This window comes from Podarcis bocagei (assembly GCF_964188305.1).
Source record: "Podarcis bocagei genome assembly, chromosome: 17".
NCBI lineage: Eukaryota > Metazoa > Chordata > Lepidosauria > Squamata > Lacertidae > Podarcis > Podarcis bocagei.
The window spans coordinates 17,718,982-17,742,265 of record NC_138143.1 but is presented as its reverse complement, the minus strand read 5'-3'; the positions used below and the strand labels follow the sequence as shown (position 1 = coordinate 17,742,265).

At 45.9% G+C, this 23,284-nt stretch overlaps 1 protein-coding gene across 2 annotated transcripts; it reads left to right on the top strand.

Moving 5' to 3' along the window:
- SNAPC3 (small nuclear RNA activating complex polypeptide 3) lies at positions 1–23,076 on the top strand. 2 transcript variants are annotated; one of them, XM_081176698.1, is made up of 9 exons: positions 1–321; positions 5,487–5,561; positions 9,357–9,441; positions 13,575–13,679; positions 14,217–14,366; positions 19,108–19,190; positions 19,915–20,079; positions 21,586–21,693; positions 22,794–23,076. In XM_081176698.1, the coding sequence occupies exons 1-9, from the start codon at positions 74–76 to the stop codon at positions 22,939–22,941; spliced, it is 1,167 nt and encodes a 388-aa protein (XP_081032824.1). In that variant the 5' UTR covers positions 1–73; the 3' UTR covers positions 22,942–23,076. The 2 variants fall into 2 exon arrangements, with proteins under 2 accessions (XP_081032824.1, XP_081032825.1); XM_081176699.1 differs by lacking the exon at positions 1–321 and adding an exon at positions 1,769–1,827 and having other exon boundaries at positions 22,794–23,074.
- Positions 23,077–23,284: the final 208 nt, after the last annotated feature.

Below are 23,284 nucleotides of genomic sequence, written 5' to 3'. Positions count from 1 at the left end.
TTACGACTTTGTTTATTTTTTTAATTCCCCGGGCCTTTCTCTCTCTCTCCATCCCCGGCTTGCCGCTGCAAAGATGGCTGGATGCAGCAGCAGCACCAACGGATCCTCTTCCCGGAGGAGCGACATCCCCGAGTACGAGACGCCGGAGCTGAACACGCGTCTTTTGCACGTGGGAACCTTCGGGGATCTCTGGAAGGAGCGGCTGCGCGAGGCGGAGCTCTCCCTGCAGCCCGAGGCGCCCGCAGACGAGGACGATGCCGAGCTGGTGCAAGAGCTGGGCTGCACGCCGGAGGTCGCGGCCGAGCTGAGGGCCGTGTGCAGGTGGGACGGCCGGGTCCGGGGCTCCGGCCCCCGAACAGCTGGGCTGCAAAGTTCCTCGGCCCGCCCTACACCCAGCATGGAGATGGCGGGACTCTAGGGCGCGCACCAGTGCCGGATTTACGTATAAGCTAAACAAGCTCCAGTTTAGGGCCCCACTCTCTGCCCCCCCCAAAAAAAAAATTAAATGGGGAAAAAACTGGATGTACATCTCCAAAATATAAGATAAAAAGCAAATAAAATAAAACCTACATACAGCAAGAGTGTTTTGTGTTGTGTAGGCTCCTATGATTTAAGTCATGGGCCCCGCCTGCTAGCCTGCTCCCTAAAATATCACTGGTTTGCTCATTTCTATATATAGGGTGCCTACATTCTGCATGTGCAAATGGCTTGAGATACCTGTTAGCTCCATAAATTACAATATAGCATATATCCAACACCAAAAACAGGGTCAATTTGTTATTGACAAAGGACAGCTAGACATATAAAGGGCCCCATTACCTTCAGGAGCTTAGGGCCTCACCAAACCTCAATCCGGCCCTGGTGCGCACAGCCTTCCCAAACCCCACTGAACCCCCTTGCAGAGAGATGTCTTGTTGGCTTTCCAAAACAGGATTGCAGCAAGGGTTGCCACCTTGGTTCTGGCAAAATGCAGGGTGGTTGGGGGGCATCCCCCCACCCCCGTGACATCAAAGCAATCCATTGCAATCTATTGCAGCCTAACAGGATGGCCCCTTTGGAATCTTTAAATTTTTATTTATGGTTTTCACTGTTACAGGTACTTTACAGTCATAAAAACAATACATTAAACATTGCCTCCCCCCCCCCCCCAACTATCCATTGCTGCTGCATATTCTAGTCCTTCCATAACCTCTCTCTTGTTTTATCTCGGCTGGATTTATGCTGCTGAATTTACTCTCACCCTGCTAACGTTTTACGGTGATTCTTCATATATTCTACAAACATTTCCCAGTCCCCCTTTGATACCCTTTGTGGCCCCTCTGGAAATTGTCTCTCTTTTACACACACACACACACACACACACACACACACGAATGTGCAACTTTGCCTGTGCTTGACAACCCAGAGCTTAAACACATGGCCTTGCGCACGCCCTTTCCGACACATGCGTTTGGAGATGATCCCTAACTTGGCACACACACACACACACACACAGAGAGAGAGAGAGAGAGAGAGAGAGAGAGAAAGAGAGAGAGAGAGAGAGAGAGAGAGAGAGAGAGAGAGAGAGAGAGAACCTGAAATACAGGACAAAACTGTACCAATGCTACAGTACTTAGCATTTTGCACTGAAATACGGGATAATCCTGTATTATACAGGACAGGTGGCAACCCTAATTGCAAGCCTAAAGCCAGAATCAAGGCTTAGGCCCATGGAGATATGCAATGCAAAAGGCTAGAGAGGCTGCAGATAGGCTGAATGTCTGGTTGCCATGGAGCTGTCGAAATGAATGGTGGCCTGGTGGCCTTGGCTGTTGTTGTGACTAGGCAGTGAGTGATCTCCCCTTATCCTTAGCAACAAGTGCTTCTGCTCTCTGTCTTTCTTTTACTGTGGGTTTTATTTCATGGTTGTTGTTTAGTCGTGTCCTACCCTTCGTGGCCCCATGGACCAGAGCACGCCAGGCACTCCTGTCTTCCACTGCCTCCCGCAGTTTGGTCAAACTCATGCTGGCAGCTTTGAGAACACTGTCCAACCATCTCGTCCTCTGTCGTCCCCTTCTCCTTGTGCCCTCAATCTTTCCCAACATCAGGTTTTTTTTCCAGGGAGTCTTCTCTTCTCATGAGGTGGCCAAAGTATTGGAGCCTCAGCTTCAGGATCTGTCCTTCCAGTGAGCACTCGGGGCTGATTTCCTTCAGAACGGATAGGTTTGATCTTCTTGCAGTCCATGGGGCTCTCAAGAGTCTCCTCCAGCACCAGAATTCAAAAGCATCCATTCTTTGGCGATCAGCCTTCTTTATGGTCCAGCTCTCACTTCCATACATCACTACTGGGAAAACCATAGCTTTAACTATGGACCTTTGTTGGCAAGGTGATGTCTCTGCTTTTTAAGATGCTGTCTAGGTTTCTCATTGCTTTTCTCCCATTAAGTAGGGACCCTTTAAAATCTCAACACAGCCTCTTGTTGGCCTTCAAGGAGAACAGTCCTGTTCCCCACAGCTGAATTAGAACGGAGAGGAATTTGGAGGGAGCAGTCAGCTGCCTGTTACAGCAACCTGGGCAGGGAAGAGGTGGTTTGGGGCGATTTGGGGCAGGAAATCTAAAGTTGCCTGATTCATAACTCTGACCCGTGCAACGAGCGGGGGACTTGCTGCATTACAAAGTTATTGGCGCCTACTCTCTACCCAGGTCTTTTGAAGTTTATCCACACACCCCAAAAAAGAAGAGAGATTATTTTCGCACATAATACCCAAGTTTGGAACATGAGTTTGGGTTGAGGTCCAGGGATGGCATCATTGGGCCCATGGTCCAGTGGGCAGCTCCTACCGCTCCTTAGGGGTTACTAGGCCCTGTCTCTTATGTCCCTTCAACCTGCACTTTCCCCCTTGAGTAAACAAGCAGTGGTGGAGCCATGTGGACCTCGCTGCAAGAACGGAAGGGCCAGGTGACACAGTGGCGTGCCTGGCTTTGAGTTTCTCTGCCTTCTCTCTGCTCCTGGGTTTGGGGCTGGTTTGCAAGGAGAGGCTCACTTGGTTAGATGCTGGCCAGCGAAGGGACTGACTGCTGCCCAGTCCACCAGGAGGAGTACAACACATGCCCCGCCCTGGGGCACCAGCAACCCATGCTATGCCCCTGTAAACAAGCAAGGAGAAAGCACAGTGGGAGCCTTCTCGTAGCTTGTGCTCTCCTTGTGAGAAGCAGATGCACATTGGGTCCAGAAGGAGAAGCGAGTGAATGGGCAGTGGCAAAAGGGAAGAGGGCATCTGGACCGAAGGGCTCCCCAAATCTAGACACAGTGCCGGTTGCAAGCTTTCATTCCCATTCATTCATTCCCACTGGTGCAAAATCATAGCTGCTTCACCAATCCAGCATTTGTTTCCAGTCACGAAGGAGATTCTAATCAAGGGTTACTCCAGTACGAATGTCCTCTCCAGCGAATGAAACAAAGTGTTATATTATTTCAGCAGATCCGTCATGGATTGCACGCTTATGCAAGAAGGACATCTTACAAAAACACCACTTTTCTTAGAAAAAGCTCTTCGTTGCTCCTCTCGGTCCGATCATAACATACTTTACCCTTACCCCCTAGACCCCTTGTTTCTAGGAATGCATCACAAAACAGTGCTAAATTTTAGGGTTTTGATGCCTGCCTATGCTTTTTCCTGCATGGAAGATGGTCAGCATCTTACTAGCATGTTGGGCCCACCAGCTTTGTGCAGGGGGTGTGAGTATGTCTCCCGTCTTTCCAAACATCCAGATTATGCGAGGGGCATGGCGCGGCAAGAACATTTCCCCTCTTTGGAATGGCAAGCACTGTAATGCCAAGCGGGAACACTGTACAGTGGTACCTCTGGTTACGTACTTAATTTGTTCCGGAGGTCTGTTCTTAACCTGAAACTGTTCTTAACCTGGAGCACCACTTTAGCTAATGGGGCCTCCCGCTGCTGCCGCGCAATTTCTGTTTTCATCTTGAAGCAAAGTTCTTAACCCGAGGTACTATTCCTGGGTTAGCGGAGTCTGTAACCTGAAGCGTATGTAACCTGAAACGTATGTAACCTGAGGTACCACTATACTAGCCAAACAGCCTTCACTGACCTGGGGCCCTCCAGAATGTGCTTCGTGGGGCTCATTGGAGTTGTAGTCTAAATCATTTGGAGACTAGTAGGTTGGTAAAGGCTATAGTAGTTGCAGCCAGTTGGCTCCTGTAGTGTCTATACCATGAGTAGGCAAACTAAGGCCCAGGGGCCGGATGCGGCCCAATCGCCTTCTCAATCCAGCCCGCGGACGGTCTGGGAATCAGCGTGTTTTTACATGAGTAGAATGTGTCCTTTTATTTAAAATGCATCTCTGGGTTATTTGTGGGGCATCAGAATTCATTCATTTCCCCCCCTTCAAAATATAGTCCGGCCCCCCACAAGGTCTGAGGGACAGTGGACCGGCCCCCTGCTGAAAAAGTTTGCTGACCCCTTGTCTATACAGAGGGTGGATATACACACAGGAAAAAAACCACACACTATAAATAAGTCAGAAATTAAATCATAACAAAAGAGAGGTGGGAAATGCTATGGAAAACTTAACAGATTTTTTTTTTACTCTCCACCACCATCTGATGTTTCATATTTATAACGCATTCAAAACACTTTTTTGACCACTGTAGCTGAGTCCTGAGTCTATTTCTCAACTCTGCTATTTCAGATTGTTGATGGGACTCATTATTGACTGCTCTTTAGGGGGGGCGGGAATCAAACAGACTCAACTCTGCATGTTGAAAGCTAGCTTTTCAGAGTTGGGTTAAGTAAAAATAATTTCCCCTTGCATGCTAATTTTCTAACTTCAGTTATCTTAAAGGTAAAGGTAAAGGGACCCCTAACCGTTAAGTCCAGTCGTGGACGACTGGGGTTGCGGCGCTCATCTTGCTTTAATGGCCGAGGGAGCCGGTGTTTGTCCGCAGACAGCTTCTGGGTCATGTGGCCAGCATGACTAAGTTGCTTCTGGTGAACCAGAGCAGCGCATGGAAACGCTGTTTACTTCCCGCCAGAGCTGTACCTATTTATCTACTTGCACTTTGACGTGCTTTCGAACTGCTAGGTTGGCAGGAGCAGGGACCGAGCAACGGGAGCTCACCCCGTCCGGATTCGAACCGCTGACCTTCTGATCAGCAAGCCCTAGGCTCTGTGATTTAGACCACAGCACCACCCGCATTATCTTACTATTATGTTAAAAACCTCCTTGTTGGCTCTTAGTGATAACTACGCTGTAGTTCTGCTTGTAGCCTGTATATAATGTCTATTTGCAAGATACAAAGTCTGCAGTAGAGAGAAGAATCAAACACCTGGCCCTGAAAACATTTTGTTTGCAGTTGTCTGTGTTTACTCCCATCCTAGCCCACAAATAGTTGTTTCTTGAAGACTAGCTTTTCCTGTGCTTTTTACATGATGACTTTTTATATGGAAATAGACCTGGGATTTTTATTTTTCTGTTTCTCTTCTAGAATTGATGCACTAAAGAGTTCTGGGAAAGAAGACACAGAAGTTATACCTGAAGACACCAGCTTAATAACTCTTAGGTAATACTGAATTTTATTACTGTCACAATCCTGAAAAATTCTGGTAACTATACTAAGTTTTGTTTAGGGCGTTCTTTTAGCAAATGTCTGGAGAAGATGCTATGGTGGCTTTTAACTGTGTGTGTGAATAGGAATGTTTTAAAATTGGTAGGAAAAAAGGGATACATTTCTTTACACCACAACAGGTGGTGTACCTAGATATCTGTTACCCGCTTCTCTTTTCATGTCTGCGTGTCTTTGGAGTCCCTTTTCTCAAATCCCCTCTTTTCCCCTTCTCCCGTGTAATGATTATTATTTCTTTACTACATCATTCCATCTGTCGCTCCCCTTTTTCTCGTTCCCCACCCCCAGATCGCTCTGCACCCCACGGAACCTCCTTTTTCTCTTTTCCACCCTCTGGTGCAGGTGTGGGGAAATTCTGGACCTCCAGGTGTTGCTGAAATACCAAGTCCCATCAGCTGCAGCAAGCATGGCCGATGGCAAGGGATGGCGAGAATGGCAGCTCAGCAATATTGGGGAGGCCAAAGGATCCCCACATCTCCTAAAAGTAGAACGCCCTCTTTTTCCTCTCTCTCTCTTTCCTTTTCCTCACCCACACCTCCTTTTGCACTCCCTGTTGTCCTTGTTCACCCTGTTTTTCTTCTCCCTTCCCATTCCTTGGTAGCTCTCCTTTCTCAGTTTGTCCTCCCTAAATTCCTCCCTTGGCACTTTTGCACAAGGCTAGTGCTCTCCAAAGAAAACACGTGCTGGATGTTGCGCAGCTCTGAGTTGCTTAGGGTTGCCATACGTCCGGGAAATATTATTATTAATAATAATTTATTATTTGTACCCTGCCCATCTGGCTGGGTTTCCCCAGCCACTCTGGGCGGCTCCCAACACGATAAAACATCAAACATTAAAAACTTCCCTGTACAGGGCTGCCTTCAGATGTCTTCTAAAAGTCGGATAGTTGTTTATTTCCTTGACATCTGGTGGGAGAGTGTTCCACAGGCAGGCGCTACTACCGAGAAGGCCCTTTGCCTGGTTGCCTGTAACCTCACTTCTCTCAGTGAAGGAACCACCTCGGAGCTGGACCTCAGTGTCCAGGCTTGACGATGCGGGTGGAAAATTCTCCTTCAGGTATATTGGGACTGAGGCCGTTTAGGCCTTTCAAGGTCAGCACCAACACTTTGAATTGTGCTCAGAAATGTACTGGGAGCCAATGGAAGTCTTTCAGGACTGGTGTTATGTGGTCTTGGCAGCCGCTCCCAGTCGCCAGTCTAGCTGCCACATTCCTGCATGTTCTGTTTGCGGGGTGGCAGGGCAAACAGGCCCATCTGGGTGGATTCTTACATTTTAAAGGGAATGTCCGGGATTTGGGGGGGGGGTGTATTTATTTATTGGTTGGTTGGTTGGACTCGGGCAGCTCTTCATGCTGTTGCTGCTGCCAGCCCGAGCCAGGGAAAGAGGCGTGCCCCAGCTCAGGCTGGCAGTGTCTCGGGCTGACCTCTTTTTTGCTCTTCAAGATATGTCGGCCCTGGAGTTGATGGAGAGGAGGAGCGATGGAGGCATTTTCTAATCCGCGCTCTTACTTTTGATGGGCTTAAGTAAGCCTTGCATGTCCTCATAAAGAGTTTGGAACGTGTTGAAACACAGTCCTTGAAGTTTGATTCAAATTATTATATCTGTATGCTGCTCTTCATTTGCTTGAATCGCAAAGCCACGGAAACAAACAATTAACAAAAACATAATAGGACATCGAAAATGCGGCTTAAATCCTATGGAATAATTAACAAATCGTCAGTAAAACAGTAACAAATCATCTGTAGAACAATTACAAATCGTCAGCAAAATAACAACTGCCTATAAAACACTATTAACGAAACAGATTAAAAAAATTAATCTAAACGGTTAACAGCATTTTATAGGATTCACAAAATGCTGCAGTTGGTCTGAGGTTCAGCGCCAAGTAAATGCACTTTGAAAAGTGTTGTTAGCAAATTTCCCCTCTATAAAATACAGGAGGCAGCCATTTTGCGGGGGTCCCGTTCCTGGCCCCTGCGTGTCCCACCGGAGTGTGCATAAGCCTGTTCTGCCCTCTTCTGGGTCCAAAGTGATCCGTGCGTTGGCAGTCGTGCATCAACCGGACACACGCAAAATGATTGCCGTGTGTATATCAGTAGCGTTACGATAAAATTGACTTGAATACCTCTCTTTTAGGTCCATCTATTTAGAAGCAAATCCAATCAATTTGAGATCTTCTTGCAAAGTTCACATCCTGTCCCGTCCCTTTGGGTCTCGTCTTAAAAATGGGACGTTTTGAGCACTGTGCATTTCAGGAAGTGAAAATGTGAAGTTGAGTACATCACGTAACATCAAGATAAACTAGGCCATTCAGGTTATGGAACGTGTGACACCCTGTGCTGCCCATTTGAAAAGCACAGTAATAAAATTAGGAGAAAATTGCCTTTTTATGGTAATTACTTCAATCTGTAGTTATGGCTGTGGGTGCCTTTGAAGTTCAGAAACTGCAGTTAGTCCACAAGGCAGTTGTCTGATACATTAGCATCATATCAGAACTGTGACTGCTTGTCACCACATGCGCTTGCTCATGCTCTGCTTTCTCCCAGTTTGGAGCCCTCGTGCTTCGGGCTGCAACTTCCGTTATTCCTGACAATTGGCCTGGAATTTGTGGTCCTAGACAGCTGGAGGCTAGTCTCCTCAGATGTCCTCAGCGTGGATCTCAAAGTCACCCAGGACCTGAGTTCCTTCAACATCTCACGGGAGACAACTTTGCTCAGATAGTGAAGAAGAGAGGTTGTCTAGTGAGAGAGAACAGACTTCTATGAATTGCAGCGACATCTCCTTGCCCCCCTAAATCCTCTAGTCCGGGCTGATGTTGCGCCAAGTAACCAGGCGCACAGAGCTTTCATATTCTCGGGAGTTCCTGTTCCTGTTTAGAATGCTTCATTAACTTTGCTAAGGAAGTACACAACAACAGATAACTTAGATATGCTGGCCATCCACTCTGAACCAGTTTAATGACATATCTGGGCAGGGATCTGCGGCGCCTAGTTAGCTGTGCTCAAGGAGTTGTGGGTGCTTATAGAAGACTTTCTGGTTATTTGGTTTTTATTCTAATTCCCTGACGACAGTCGCTTTTGGAGAACGCTTTGAAACGCCAGCCAGCAATTTGCAGGCTCCTGTTTGGGACAGAGGATGTCAAAGCCTTGCTTGGGGGTGCTGAGTGGTTTGTCTCAGTTCCTAACTGTTGAGAAACACTCAACTTTATTTAATGACCAAATGGCGGCTTCTTCTGCCGGGTGGGATTAACTACAGTTGTCCCATACGTGGCGTACAAGAAAGGCAATACAGAAAAAGGCAAAAAAAATACAGTGGTGCCCCGCAAGACGAATGCCTCGCAAGACGAAAAACTCGCTAGACGAAAGAGTTTTCCGTTTTTTGAGTCGTTCCGCAAGACGAATTTCCCTATGGGCTTGCTTCGCAAGACGAAACGTCTTGCGAGTTCTTGCGAGTTTGTTTCCTTTTTCTTAAAGCCGCTAAGCCGTTAATAGCCGCTAATAGCCGTGCTTCGCAAGACGAAAAAAACCGCAAGACGAAGAGACTCGCGGAACGGATTAATTTCGTCTTGCGAGGCACCACTGTACACGTTAAACTCAGATTTCAATTAAAAATGCCTGCTGGAATATATAAAAAGGTATTCAGTAGGTGCCTGAAGTTTCTGTCGTCTGCTGCCAGGAAGATACAACTCCAATACGTCATTCCCTGTCTCCCTTTTCTTCCCTTATTCCATAGGATTAGACAGAAGGCTCTGACCAGGCGAAAAGAGACGATCACTGTCGATCGGGCATGCAGACAGGAAACGTTTATTTACGAGATGGTAAGGCTTCTCTCACCTCGCCGTCACCCAGCCAACACACTCAAGCCGACTGGACAAACTCATGTAGAATAATGGCGACATATCATAAGCGAAGGTCTCTTTTCAGGCTGTGTGGATGTGGGAAACACTTGCTACACCTGTGGGGCTGCATGGATTGTGGGGCTGTTTAGGGAAGTTTTTTAATGTTTGGTGCTGTACAGTGGTACCTCGGGTTAAGTACCCAGGAGTACTTAAGTGTAAGTACTGAAGCGCCTGTAACCTGAAGCATATGCAACCTGAAGTACCACTGTATCGTGTTTTTAATACAGTGGTACCTCGGGTTACATACGCTTCAGGTTACAGACTCCGCTAACCCAGAAATAGTACCTCGGGTTAAGAACTTTGCTTCAGGTTGAGAACAGAAATCGCATGACGACGGCGCGGCAGCAGCGGGAGGCCCCATTAGCTAAAGTGGTGCTTCAGGTTAAGAACAGTTTCAGGTTAAGAACGGACCTCCAGAACAAATTAAGTACGTAACCAGAGGTATTCAGTTGGAGGCTGCCCAGAGTGGTGGGCAGGGTATAAATAACAACAACAACAACAACCATTATTATTATTATTATTATTATTATTATTATTAGCGCTGAAAATGGACCTCAAGGCCAGTGGTTGCAGAGTTTGGTCCTAACAGAGGTCATTCATCCTATACGGGGTGGCTAACCAGGTTTTTTCTTTTCTCTTACCATGTCTTTGGTAGAACTGACACAAAAAACAAAGCCTGTCCTCCATTATTTTTTTGCATTTTTTAAATTTGACTTAGCCAAGAATGAAATTTCTGCTATGTAATGGCCAGGACAGCACTTTGGATAATGATGGAAAGCATGGATCGCCACTCCCTATGCCTTATCTATCCGGGTTGATTGCCACATCAGATTAGAGATATTCCCAGTATCGCTTGAGTTCTGCCTCTCCTGTTAGCAAATTTCTCCATTCTTTCATGGGCTGAGCCTTCTGCAATTTGAAGATGATGGGAATGTACTCCTCTTGATATTGCTTCATTCTGCCTTGTTTAGGGCGATGGTGTTGTAATAATTTGTGCAGATTTGTGGGTGAAGTAATGGGTTTGGTTTTCAATATATACCGTTTGGAAAGAAGGGAGTTGATAGCATTGTTCTGGTTACTAGCAAAGAAACCATTGCAAGTGCTTTTTTAAAAAATAAAAAAGCAGAGCCAGAGTTTGATCATTTATAGAAAAAGAATTTCTAATTCCATATAAAAGGTAAAGGGAACCCTGACCATTAAGTCCCGTCGTGACCGACTCACCTCGCTTTATTGGCCAAGGGAGCCAGCGTACAGCTTCCGGGTCATGTGGCCAGCATGACTAAGCCGCTTCTGGCGAACCAGAGCAGCGCACGGAAACGCCGTTTACCTTCCTGCCAGAGCGGTACCTATTTATCTACTTGCACTTTGACGTGCTTTCGAACTGCTAGGTTGGCAGGAGCAGGGACCCAGCAACAGGAGCTCGCCCCGTTGCGGGGATTCGAACCGCCAACTTTCTGATCAGCAAGTCCTAGGTTCTGTGGTTTAACCCACAGCGCCACCCGCGTCCCTAATTCCATATACTAATACTAAAATAAAACAGTTAATATAATGTGGCAAACTGGCAAATGCAATAAACTGGAGTGCTTTGGACTTCGTGTGGTCTAGACTATCAACTTAACAGGTTCAACAGCCTTAGTGGAAAAATCCCGCCGAATGCTGTTTTTGCAAATAATGCCTTTAAAATGGAAAAATGCTTACAATGTTTAAAACCTGCAAAACTCACCAAAAAGGCATTTATATTTATGCCTTTTATTGTGTACTGCGATCCACAACTCTTTGCGTCAGAATTATTTCACTGGCATGTGTGCCTGTTAGTGTTCAGGTTAGTCAAGCTTAGTAGAGATATTGCATGCCTGCCCTGCGCCCCGATGGAGCTTAGTAGACACGATGGCTGCAGTCTTCAACACACTTGCCTTGGAGAAAGACCCATTTAAGCCAGTGGGGCTTGCTTTTGATTAGACCTGCATACGGTTGTACTGCCATTAGTGTTGTTGGCAATCAGGGCACTCAACAAGTCACAATGGAAAGAGGGAGGTTTTTCTCACCCTCTCATCCTAGAGTACAGTGGTACCTCAGGTTACATATGCTTCAGGTTACATACGCTTCAGGTTACAGACTCCGCTAACCCAGAAATAGTGCTTCAGGTTAAGAACTTTGCTTCAGGATGAGAACAGAAATCATGCTCCGGCAGCGCGGCAGCAGCAGGAGGCCCTATTAGCTAAAGTGGTGCTTCAGGTTAAGAACAGTTTCAGGTTAAGAACGGACCTCTGGAACGAATTAAGTACTTAACCCGAGGTACCACTGTACTTGTTCTCTCTAGGGACACTGTGGTCTAAACGACTGAGCCCCTTCGCCTTGCATTTAAATCATCTTATCAAGCGCAGCGTCGGCGCCTCAGTAGTATGTCTGCTATTCTGACATTGTTTGCACATTGCTCATGTGTTCATTTCCTTGCTGATAAATTCACTATGTGGCCTAAACCACTGAGCCTCTTGGGCTTGCTGATGGGAAGGTTGGCGGTTTGAATCCCTGTGACGGGGTGAGCTCCCGTTGCTCTATCCCAGCTCCTGTCAACCTAGCAGTTCGAAAGCATGCCAGTGCAAGTAGGTATCACTGTGGTGGGCAGGTAAACGGCGTTTCTGTGTGCTCTGGTTTCCGTCACGGTGTCCGGTTGCGTCAGAAGCAGTTTAGTCCTGCTGGCCACATGACCTGGAAAGCTGTCTGTGGACAAACGCTGGCTCCCTCGGCCTGAAAGCGAGATGAGCGCTGCAACCCGAGAGTCGCCTTTGACTGGACTTAAACGTCCAGGGGTCCTTTACCTTTTTTTTACCTTTATGTGTTCTCCCTCTCTCCATTATTGAGTGCACTTTTGGCTAACGCCACTAATGATGCAATCCTTTGCATGATTTAAGGAACAGTTTCTTCACATAGCACATCTGAACCTTGTCTTGGCTGCCACAGAGTGTGGCAGTGGTCACCAACTGAGACAGATTTCAAAGGCGCTTTCATAAATTCACGGAGGATAATGCTCGAAATAAATAAAAAAATAAAAAAATAGTCCAGTAGCACCTTAGAGACCAACTAAGTTTGTTTTGGGTGCAGTGGTACCTCTGGTTAAGTACTTAATTCGTTCCGGAGGTCTGTTCTTAACCTGAAACTGTTTTTAACCTGAGGCACCACTTTAGCTAATGGGGTCTCCTGCTGCTGCCAGGCTGCCAGAGCACGATTTCTGTTCTCATCCTGAAGCAAAGTTCTTAACCCAAGGTACTATTTCTGGGTTAGCGGAGTCTAACCTGAAGCGTATGTAACCCGAGGTACCACTGTATAAGCTTTTGTGTGCATGCACACTTCTTCAGATACCACACAAAAGCTTATACCCAGAACAAACTTAGTTGGTCTCTAAGGTGCTACTGGACAATTTTTTAATATTTTTATTTATTTTGACTGTGTCAGACCAACACAGCTACCTACCTGAATCTAGGAGGATAAGGCTGTAATTCACTACCAGCCATGATGGCTGTTTATACTTCCAGGGTCGGAGGCCGTTGCTGTGGAATAACTATTGCCTTTGTGTCTTGCTTGTGGGCTTCCCATAGACATCTGGTTGGCCACGATGGGGCATGGGGTACTGGACCAGATAATCCCTCAGTTTGCTCCAACAGGGGTGTTCATTCATTGGCCATGGCTTAGGAACATCCTTCTGGTAATCCCTTTCTAGTCTGAACGTCTCCTAATCCCGATGCTTTGACTCCACCTCTCTTTGTAGATAGTTGTAAGTAAAATTCAGAGGGACTCTGCCAAAACAAGATGGGCCAGTTCTAAAGCTAGCGAGGTAAACGGGGTTGTATCCCAACTAGGTTATATTCAGAACAGACCTACTCAAAGCAGTGAAGCAAAGATAGTTATGCCTGTTGACTTCAATGAGCCTATGCCAAACATGACTAGCATTGTGCCCAGTGATTATAAACTTGTATGTGTGTATATTGAACTTCAGTTGCTTTGCAAGCATCCAGCAAGCTTTAGAATTATATTCTAACAACTTGCCTTGCCAGGAGTCCCAAGCAATTGGAAAGAGGCCAAAGGATCCAGAAAACTTAGTCAAGGAGGGACAGCTTCTTTTAACCCTGAATATTTTCTACCCTGTTATATTACAGAAGGTTGGTGGCTTCTTTTACTTATTTTCATGTCTTTGTTGGGTGGCTTGACATCATTCACTAGTGAAGTCAAACTCCTCTTGGAGCACATCTTGTAAGAAAGTGGAGTTGCTTTGGTTAGAAGGAAAAGTTTACCTGGTTTCCTTAAAGTAAAAGTATATGTCAAATAAGTTAGTTTTGAAGAGATAAGCTGGACGTACTTAGCCAGTAAAAGCCCAGTCTAAAGCCTAAGGCAGGCATCCCCAATCTGTGGCCCTCCAGATGTTTTGGCCTACAACTCCCATGATCCCTAGCTAACAGGACCAGTGGTCAGGGATGATGGGAATTGTAGTCCAAAACATCTGCAGGGCCAAAGATTGGGGATGCCTGGCCTAAGGTTTGGCTAAGTGCCTTGCTGCACGAGTTTTAGAGATCACCATTTATTTATTTTTACTTAGGCTGGAACATTAACGCCCGCTGCACGCTTAGGTATTCAGTAGCAACAACAGCTCCACAAATGCTCAATTTTTAGCTGATCTTCGTTCTTTATGTCCTATACAGCATAAGCTGCGCAAGCCCTATCAGACCATGTTGGTTCTAGGCAGCCAGAAACTTACAGAGCTGAGAGACTCCATTTCCTGCGTCAGTGACTTTCAGATTGGCGGGGAGTTCAGCAGTCATCCTGATCAGGCCCCAGAAAATATCAGTAAGGTAGGAAAATTTCCATTTTCTTATGTACAGCGGTACCTCAGGTTACATATGCTTCAGCTTACATACGCTTCAGGTTACAGACTCCGCTAACCCAGAAATAGTGCTTCAGGTTAAGAACTTTGCTTCAGGATGAGAACAGAAATCGCACGGCGGCAGCGCAGCAGCAGTGGGAGGCCCCATTAGCTAAAGTGGTGCTTCAGCTTAAGAACAGTTTCAGGTTAAGAACGGACCTCCGGAACGAATTAAGTACTTAACCCGAGGTACCACTGTACTACTTCTACTATGTACTACTTCTACAGTTCTATGACATTTGGCAAGGCTAAACATCAGCTGAAATCCTTTAGCAGTTGCTAATATTTTAGCCCCATCTTAACAAGCATATATGTGGGCAATCCTTTGCGTCAGGACTGATGAACTGAAGCTTTCCTTCTGAGTGTTCATTTGCTGCCAGCCACGGTGGAAAGGGCACAATGTTTTCAATGATTTGTGGCTTCCTCTCGTCAGATTTCTTCATCCTAGCTCCTTTGTATGTGAGGGAGAAAAATGGGAACAACTTTGCTCTAGAGTGTTGATTTTCAGTATCAACCGTGAATGTTCAATGGTTAGTTTGAGTGTTTCTCTAGCCACCGCAAGATTTCGCAGGCTTTGGAGGCTGATAGTTATGGCGAATGGAAAACTGATTGCTTTGGAAACAGTGTGGTTTCTGTGTTGATTCCAAAATAATTTGACAATGAAGCTAGTTTTAATTATACAAAGGCCTACTTTTTTATGAATAGCTGGAACCACAAAGAAACTCCGTGGAACCACTAAGTGCTGTATGTATTTCAGTGCTGACGTATGTAAAAAGCATGCGTGTTATGTGTTGCGACCATGACTAAAGACCAAGAGAATCTTCATGAGTAGTTAGTAAACAGATAGAAAGGTTAAAATTTGCTTAACAGGAAGGCAGGGGTGGGAAATGGCAGGCCTCTTCACGGCCACAGTACTTCTTGGCCTTAATTGGCGGAAATCTCTGCACTGAAACCAAAGATATGATTCTAAGAACAGCACATGAACGGTTTAGGAAATGCCTTTGGGGCTCAGCAACACCAAGAATATCCTTGCAGAGAAAGCAGCTACAAATTAAAGAAGTTGGTTTCGGAATCCCCAATTTGGAATTATATCATTATGCTTACCTACTGTCAAGTAGGTAACACGGGTGGCGCTGTGGGTTAAACCACAGAGCCTAGGACTTGCCGATCAGAAGGTTGGCGGTTCGAATCCCTGCGACGGGGTGAGCTCCTGTTGCTCGGTCCCTGCTCTTGCCAACCTAGCAGTTCAAAAGCACACCAAAAAGTGCAAGTAGATAAATAGGTACCGCTCTGGCGGGAAGGTAAATGGCGTTTTCATGTTCTGCTCTGGTTCGCCAGAAGCGGCTTAGTCATACTGGCCACATGGCCTGGAAGCTGTACGCCGGCTCCCTCGGCCAATAAAGTGAGATGAGCGCCGCAACCCCAGAGTCGGTCACGACTGGACCTAATGGTCAGGGGTCCCTTTACCTTTACCTTACTGTCAAGTACTAAATATTGGAATCCTACAGTTGGCCCTAATTTCCCGATGTGAGCAACCCTAGAATATATACATGGCACCTTTGGTTGGTGGGACAATACTAGGATCGAAATATTTGAAATTTCAGGTGACTCTGGAAACAATTTAATCACTTAGAAGAATATGGAATATATTGGCTACTAAAAACTAATTTGATCCATTTTCACATGCTAAATTTACTCTGTGGGGAAACCCCGTACTAAGAATTGCAAAAAAGAGGGTGATATGGAAAAATTGGATGGAAGCAGGTGTATTGACACTGGACCAACTGGTAGATGGGGAAGATGAATGTTATACTTCTGCTATTTTAAGTCAAAAAATATCATCTATCAAATGCAGCCCAGTGGCGATATCTTCAATTACAACATCTCCTAACAAGTGTGTTTGGGCTGTCAGCCCTTTCAGCTTCTGAGATACCTGAGATATTGGAGTAATTGGGCAACTCATTCAAAAACAAAAATCCAGCAATTCCTTTTTATAGATATCTATTAGCAATACTCAAGTTCAATATGCAGACTATAAGAGGACTGGAATAAAGAACTGGAACTTTTATTAGCTTCAATACCTAAGGTGTCATTAGATTAAAAATTAATAGTAATACAGTGGTACCTCGGGTTACATACGCTTCAGGTTACATACGCTTCAGGTTACAGAATCCGCTAACCCAGAAATAGTCCTTCAGGTTAAGAACTTTGATTCAGGATAAGAACAGAAATCGTGCTCCGGCGGCGCGGAAGAGCAGGAGGCCCCATTAGCTAAAGTGGTGCTTCAGGTTAAGAACAGCTTCAGGTTAAGTACGGACCTCCGGAACGAATTATGTACTTAACCTGAGGTACCACTGTACAACAGAAAATGATGTTTAGAGTTTATTGAACTCCTTTACTGTTGTATAAAAAAGGGTTAGCTAAGATAGTTCAGTGCTGCAGATGTAGCAAGGACAATGCCTCTCTGAAACACTTGTTTGTACAGTTCTCTTTACATAACAGTTACTTATTAGTAACCCACATTGTGAAATATTTGTACAGGGCTTACAGAACTGCAGCTGCCAAGTGGCTCCTTAAACCAAGGTTGCAGTTGCCAAACAGATGGTCTAGTTGCCATTTTGGGGCAAGACAGCTGTAAAGCTTTATTTTTCAAACGATAGACTGACTGTGATTAAGTCTCAGTTAAACACCTGGCTAGGTTCAAAGGACTACCTTGAGCTAGGTTAGGAACTTTGAGAACTTAAAGAAGAAAAGTCTCTTGATCCGGGGACAGTCTGCATATATACCGTATTGGCCCGAATATAATCCGCACCCGAATATAAGCGGCACCTTTAAAATTCAAGGGGGGAAGACAATACCTGAATATAAGCCGCTCCCTTAAAATTTCGCAGGCACACCTGTTATGTTTTACCGTATGACTGTTTCAGCAGCGATATCGTAAAAGCAATTTTTTGTAAGGTTGGGGATTTCAGCCGCAGTTTAACTTAGCCAGTTTAACTTTTCACGGTCGGAATTTGAGGGGGGGAAATGAGGCTCATATTCAGGCCAATACAGTACAGTGGTGCCCCGCAAGACGAATGCCTCGCAAGACGGAAAACCCGCTAGACAAAAGAGTTTTCCGTTTTTGAGCTGCTTCGCAAGACGATTTTCCCTATGGGCTTGCTTTGCAAGACGAAAACGTCTTGCGAGTGTTCCGATTTTTTTTTGGCTTCCCCCCCCCCCCTTTGTCTAAGCCTCTAAGCCGCTAATAGCCTTTTAGCTGCTAATCCGCTAAGCCTTTAATAGCCACTAAGCCTTTAATAGCCACTAAACCGCTAATAGCGCTAAGCCGCTAAGCCGCTAATAGGGTTGCTTCGCAAGACGAAAAAACCGCTAGACGAAGAGACTCGCAGAACGGATTAATTTTGTCTTGTGAGGCACCACTGTATTGGCCAACTCCGGCCTCTTTTTCTTAATGGTGACACATATCATTCATAACGTAAGAATATTCTTCACAAATGTGAGCATTGCAGCTGGACGAGGCAAGTGAAGACAAGCGACAACAATGAAATATAACGTTGCTCACCGTTCCTTCTCAGGCTGCACAGGGAAAAAAAGCATTTTGGTCAGGATCCAAGGATTGCCCAGGCATGCAGCTCCAGATGCTGGAGATGTCAGGCTCCATCCTGGCACCTGGGCATCTTCACGTGGTCGCAAGTGGTCAAAATGTGCCTGGGGCCTGGCTAATTTTGAACACAGTGTTCCAGGATCCTTTGTTGCCAGGGATTCTCAGCCTTGCCCTCTGGTGGCTTTCCTGAAGAAGGGGAGGCAGATAATTGTGGGGCAGTCACCAACAGGGCCAGCATAATCTTAATGAACGGTTAGAAAGGGCCTAATAAAATAACACAGAAAAGATATTTAAAAAGTTGTGCGGTTGCAACTTGAGCTGTAGAAGGTATTGCTGTGATGAGAAGCTTAAAGGTAAAGGGACCCTTGACCATTAGGTACTCTTGTGACCGACTCTGGGGTTGCGGTGCTCATCTCGCTTTATTGGTCAAGGGAGCCGGCATACAGCTTCCGGGTCATGTGGCCAGCATGACTAAGCCGCTTCTGGCGAACCAGAGCAGCGCACGGAAACGCCATTTACCTTCCCGCCGGAGCGGTACATATTTATTTACTTGCACTTTGACGTGCTTTCGAACTGCTAGGTTGGCAGGAGCAGGGACCGAGCAACGGGAGCTCACCCCGTCGCGGAGATTCGAACCGCTGACCTTCTGATCGGCAAGCCCTAGGCTCTGTGGTTTAACCCACAGCGCCACCCGCGTCCCTTTAATGAACAGTTAGAAAGGGCCTAATAAAACAACACAGAAAAATATTTGAAAAGTTGTGCGGTTGCAACTTGAGCTGCAGAAGGTGTTGCTGTGATGAGGAGCCTGCGGTTCTCCAATTATGGTTGGACTCCCAGCTCCTATCCCTGCTGACCACGGGCGATGCTGGATGAGGCTGATAGGACTTGGAGTCCAACAACCTGAGGAGAAACACAGGTTTCTCACCCCCAGCTAAGATGATGCGCTTAACTGGTATTTGAGAATATAGATGAGACATTAGGAAGGATGTGGTATTTGAGGTAAGCTGGTTGCCGAGCTAATACTTTCCCCTCTTCTCTCTTTGTATTTCTCCCTTTCCCCCAGGACCTTTACAAGTCTGCCTTCTTTTATTTTGAAGGTGTTTTTTACGACGACAGAAGGTACCCCGAGTGCAGGGACTTAAGCAGGTAGAGCCTTTACATTTTCATATGTTAGATCCCATTCTCAAGGGCCCAGAATGCCTTTGTAGGACTGACTTGTTGACTTGAGGAGATGCCAGGAGTTGGAACGCTTCCAAGCTAAGCCAGAACTAGATGTCATCCTGACCAACGATGCAACAGACCTGGGAAAGGGAGCAATGGGGGCGCTTGCCTGGTAGGATCCTGTCTGCCCCATCCTACTTTGAGCTTGCCTTTCCTAACCCCAGAAGAGGACATCTATAGGGAGCAGTCAGCAGACAGAAGGATTAAACAGCAGCCTTCTTCTGTCCGCCAATCTCCCCTGAAAATCTTGTCCCCTTCCCCAGTGCCTGCTCTGATATTATTTATAAAATGACCCAGGCACATCAGCAAGTGCCTCTCTGAATTCATCCCAAGCAGTTTCTGAAAGCACAAGAATATATTGCAGTGGAGAAAATTTAATAGACTCTTGGAGTGAGATGGGACCCAAAGGGCCTTCGGTTTGTCATACAGAGCCTGCCCCTAAGACAACAAAACTGCCATTATTAATAAATGTGTGCACATACCCCTCTGCCTAACCGGTGCATAGTTTTCATGGTCTTGGGCTTATTTAGAATGCAAAAGGATTCTGGGAGCTTGCCCTGCCTTGTATCTTGAGAGAAATGGTTTCTGTCACCGACAGCATCGTATCATTGATGTAACAGAAGTAATACTGGCTTACCGTGATTTCCAGGACCATCATTGAGTGGGCAGAATCTCGTGAAAGAGGCTATGAGAATCTTCAGGCCGCTAAAATGGAAGACTTCACATTTAATGACTTGAACATCAAAATAGGTTTCCCGTACCTTTACTGTCACCAAGGAGACTGTGAGCACATTGTCATCATCACAGATATCAGGTAAATCACCGTTCATTTCCAGGGCCTCTGAAACACTTTCAGCTAGGAACTCCTTTCGTAATAATACCTTAGCTTGCTTTCTCCGTCCCATGATGTCTTGCCAAATGCAAGGTGGTTCTTTTTAAAATTAGATTCAGAAGAAACACAAACGCAAGCGGTGAGAAGATTACAGATTTTATTCCAAACAGCAAACAGTATACAGTATACAGTGGTACCTCGGATTACATACGCTTCAGGTTACAGATGCTTCAGGTTACAGACTCCGCTAACCCAGAAATAGTACCTCGGGTTAAGAACTTTGCTTCAGGATGAGAAGAGAAATTGTTCTCCGGCGGCGTGGCAGCAGCAGGAGGCCGCATTAGCTAAAATGGTGCTTCAGGTTAAGAACAGTTTCAGGTTAAGAACGGAACTCCGGAATGAATTAAGTACTTAACCCGAGATACCGCTGTATACATTACTAAGCAAGCACATCAGTCTGTCACAGGGAAGTCCTGAAGATGTGGTGAAGTGACCTCCCCAGACAGCCTTCTTTTTTGCACAGCTCTGTGGCCACCAGCCTGCGCGCGGACTCCCAACTAAAATATTCAAAACTAGGTATTTTATAGATGCTGGCTCAGCTATGAGCCACCCTGCCCATCATCAAACACACATACTGGTCAGTGCCTGTTTTTAGCCATTTGCCACCAGACCACACATCGAAGGCATCTATCAAAGACATTCACAAAGGATAGGATAGGGATGTAATACGCATAGATAAACAGAACCAGGAAGAGATGGACAGGAGGAGTTGACCGTGTCAGATCATTATCTCCTCGAAATCACAATAATCTTCCGCAATAATTATCCCATACACAGGTATTCCAGTTTGTTGGCGTTGCAGAGATTCTGGTGTATAGGCTGCTGTTGCGTGCCAGTGGCGATCCATAGATTGGGCCAGGCATAGGCAAACTCTGACCCTCCAGATCTTTGGGACTACAATTCCCATCAACAGGACCAGTGGTCAGGGATGATGGGAATTGTAGTCCCAAACACGTGGAGGGCCGGAGTTTGCCTATGCCTGGATTGGACTATTAATCCATCATGGGCCATCAGAACAGACGTAATGGAACCTGCAACAAAATATTGCAGCATATCCTCATCGAATCATAGAATTGGAGAGTTGGAAGGGACTCCGAGGGTCATCTAATCCAGCACCCTGCAATGCAGGAATCTCAGCTAAAGCATCCTGGACAGATGGCCACACAGCCTCTGCGTACAAACCTCCAAGGAAGGATTTTAGATTGTTTGGAAACCAGTGAGAGAGCTGTAGCCTCTGGGTCGACCTCCCGTGAACAATACTCCAGCCCAAAAATCTGTTCAACAGCCTCAGCTTTTGTTGCTGGAATCAGTCAGCACTCCACTCTCTTAACATAGAAATGTTAAGGTAGACGATGGGGAGGAGACATAGTTACCAATGAAGTGTTTGTGTTCTAAGTCGGCCCTTAACACAGTGTTTCTCTGTACAAGGCTTATTCACCGGGATGACTGCCTAGATAGAAGCCTCTATCCCTTGTTAACCAAGAAACACTGGCTTTGGACCAAGAAATGCTTTGTGTGCAAGATGTACACAGCAAGGTAAGTGGTCAGAAGTACATTTCACCTTCAGGCATAAAGTTTCGATCACGGCGCTCTTTAAAGGTTTTGCTCATTTCATTTAATACCACTGACAACTGCTACAGACTTCTGATAGTGCCAGAACAAATAAAACAAACCATTATCTTTTTTGCAGTTATTTACTATGGCTAGTAAATAAACTATTTGCACTAGCTCCTCTAATATAGGATACATACGCCAATTTTTCGTTTTATACACGTGGAGCTGCGGCCTCGCTCTCTAGCTAGCTGCAGGTTACAAAAAGTGCTACGTATTTACCACATTCAATGGCTAAAAATTCTGCACCTTAGGGGGAAGGGGTACGAGATGTGGGCAAAGTCAGTGAGGCTGGCATTTCAGTCCTTTGGGACCCTTGCTTCAAAATTTGCAGGCAATCAAGGAATTAAAACTTTTGTTTATTGAGTTAGATATTTAAGAGCTCTCATTATAATCACCACCTTCCTTGAGCAGGCAGGAGAAATCTGCATCAGCTAAAGCTCTGTTTTCTAGTTAAGTTACAAGTGCCATGAATAACTAGCGCAAAAGCTTAACAGGTTCAGTTTTTATTATTTTTGCAATTGTACCAGGTAAATGGACCCCTGACCATTAGGTCCAGTCGTGACTGACTCTGGGGTTGCGGCGCCCATCTCGCTTTATTGGCCGAGGGAGCCGGTGTACAACTTCTGGGTCATGTGGCCAGCATAACTAAGCCACTTCTGTCGAGCCAGGGCAGTGCATGGAAATGCCGTTTACCTTCCCGCAAGAGGAAGCACTTTGACGTGCTTTCGAACTGCTAGGTTGGCAGGAGCAGGGACTGAGCAACGGGAGCTCACCCCGCCGTGGGGATTTGAACCGCCGACCTTCTGATTGGCAAGTCCTAGGCTCTGTGGTTTAACCCACAGCGCCACCCGCGTCTAGAAGGTACTACCTTCATTTCTTGTCCTTAATTCAGCTGTTAGCTGTTCAGGAGCTCTTTATTAATTTTGGGGGCATAATTTAATTTCAGGGAGTGGCAATAACCTGGGTTTTGTGCTTGTGTTACAGATTGCCTGTTAACCCCTTTTTTGTCTTGGAACCTACAGATGGGTGACTAACGATGACAGCCTCGCTCCAGAAGACCCCTCTTTCTTCTGTGACGTCTGCTTCCGAATGCTGCACTATGATGCCGAGGGCAAAAAATTAGGGGATTTCCTTGCTTATCCCTATGTTGATCCAGGGATTTTTAACTAAGGCTTTGTCAAGAAGGAAGATAACAGGCATCGTCGTGATGTGCTTCTGTAGCTGCTGGAACAGCCCAAGTGCTGTACTTAAAACTGTTGTTGTTCTTTTCAGCTAGAATTTCATTAGAATTGCTACACGAGCTGGAAGAATCTACATCTTCTTTTTTAAACATATTTTTTATTAAAGATTTATTGGTTTACAAAAGTATGTGCAGTGTGTCTTTTTTCAAGTTACATTTTGAGTTTCTTCATCTCGAGTCCAGTCAAGTTGCCTCTCAAATCAGAAACCTGGAAAAGGGAAAAATACGTTTCTGCAGGGAAGCTCGCTTTACGTTTTGTAAATCGTGGCATTA

Coding starts and splice junctions, on each gene's coding strand:
- SNAPC3 (XM_081176698.1), top strand. CDS start 74: ATGGCTGGATGCAGCAGCAGCACCAACGGATCCTCTTCCCGGAGGAGC. Junction 9,442..13,574: donor AAACGTTTATTTACGAGATG/GTAAGGCTTCTC, acceptor TTGCCTTGCCAG/GAGTCCCAAGCAATTGGAAA. Junction 13,680..14,216: donor ACCCTGTTATATTACAGAAG/GTTGGTGGCTTC, acceptor TGTCCTATACAG/CATAAGCTGCGCAAGCCCTA.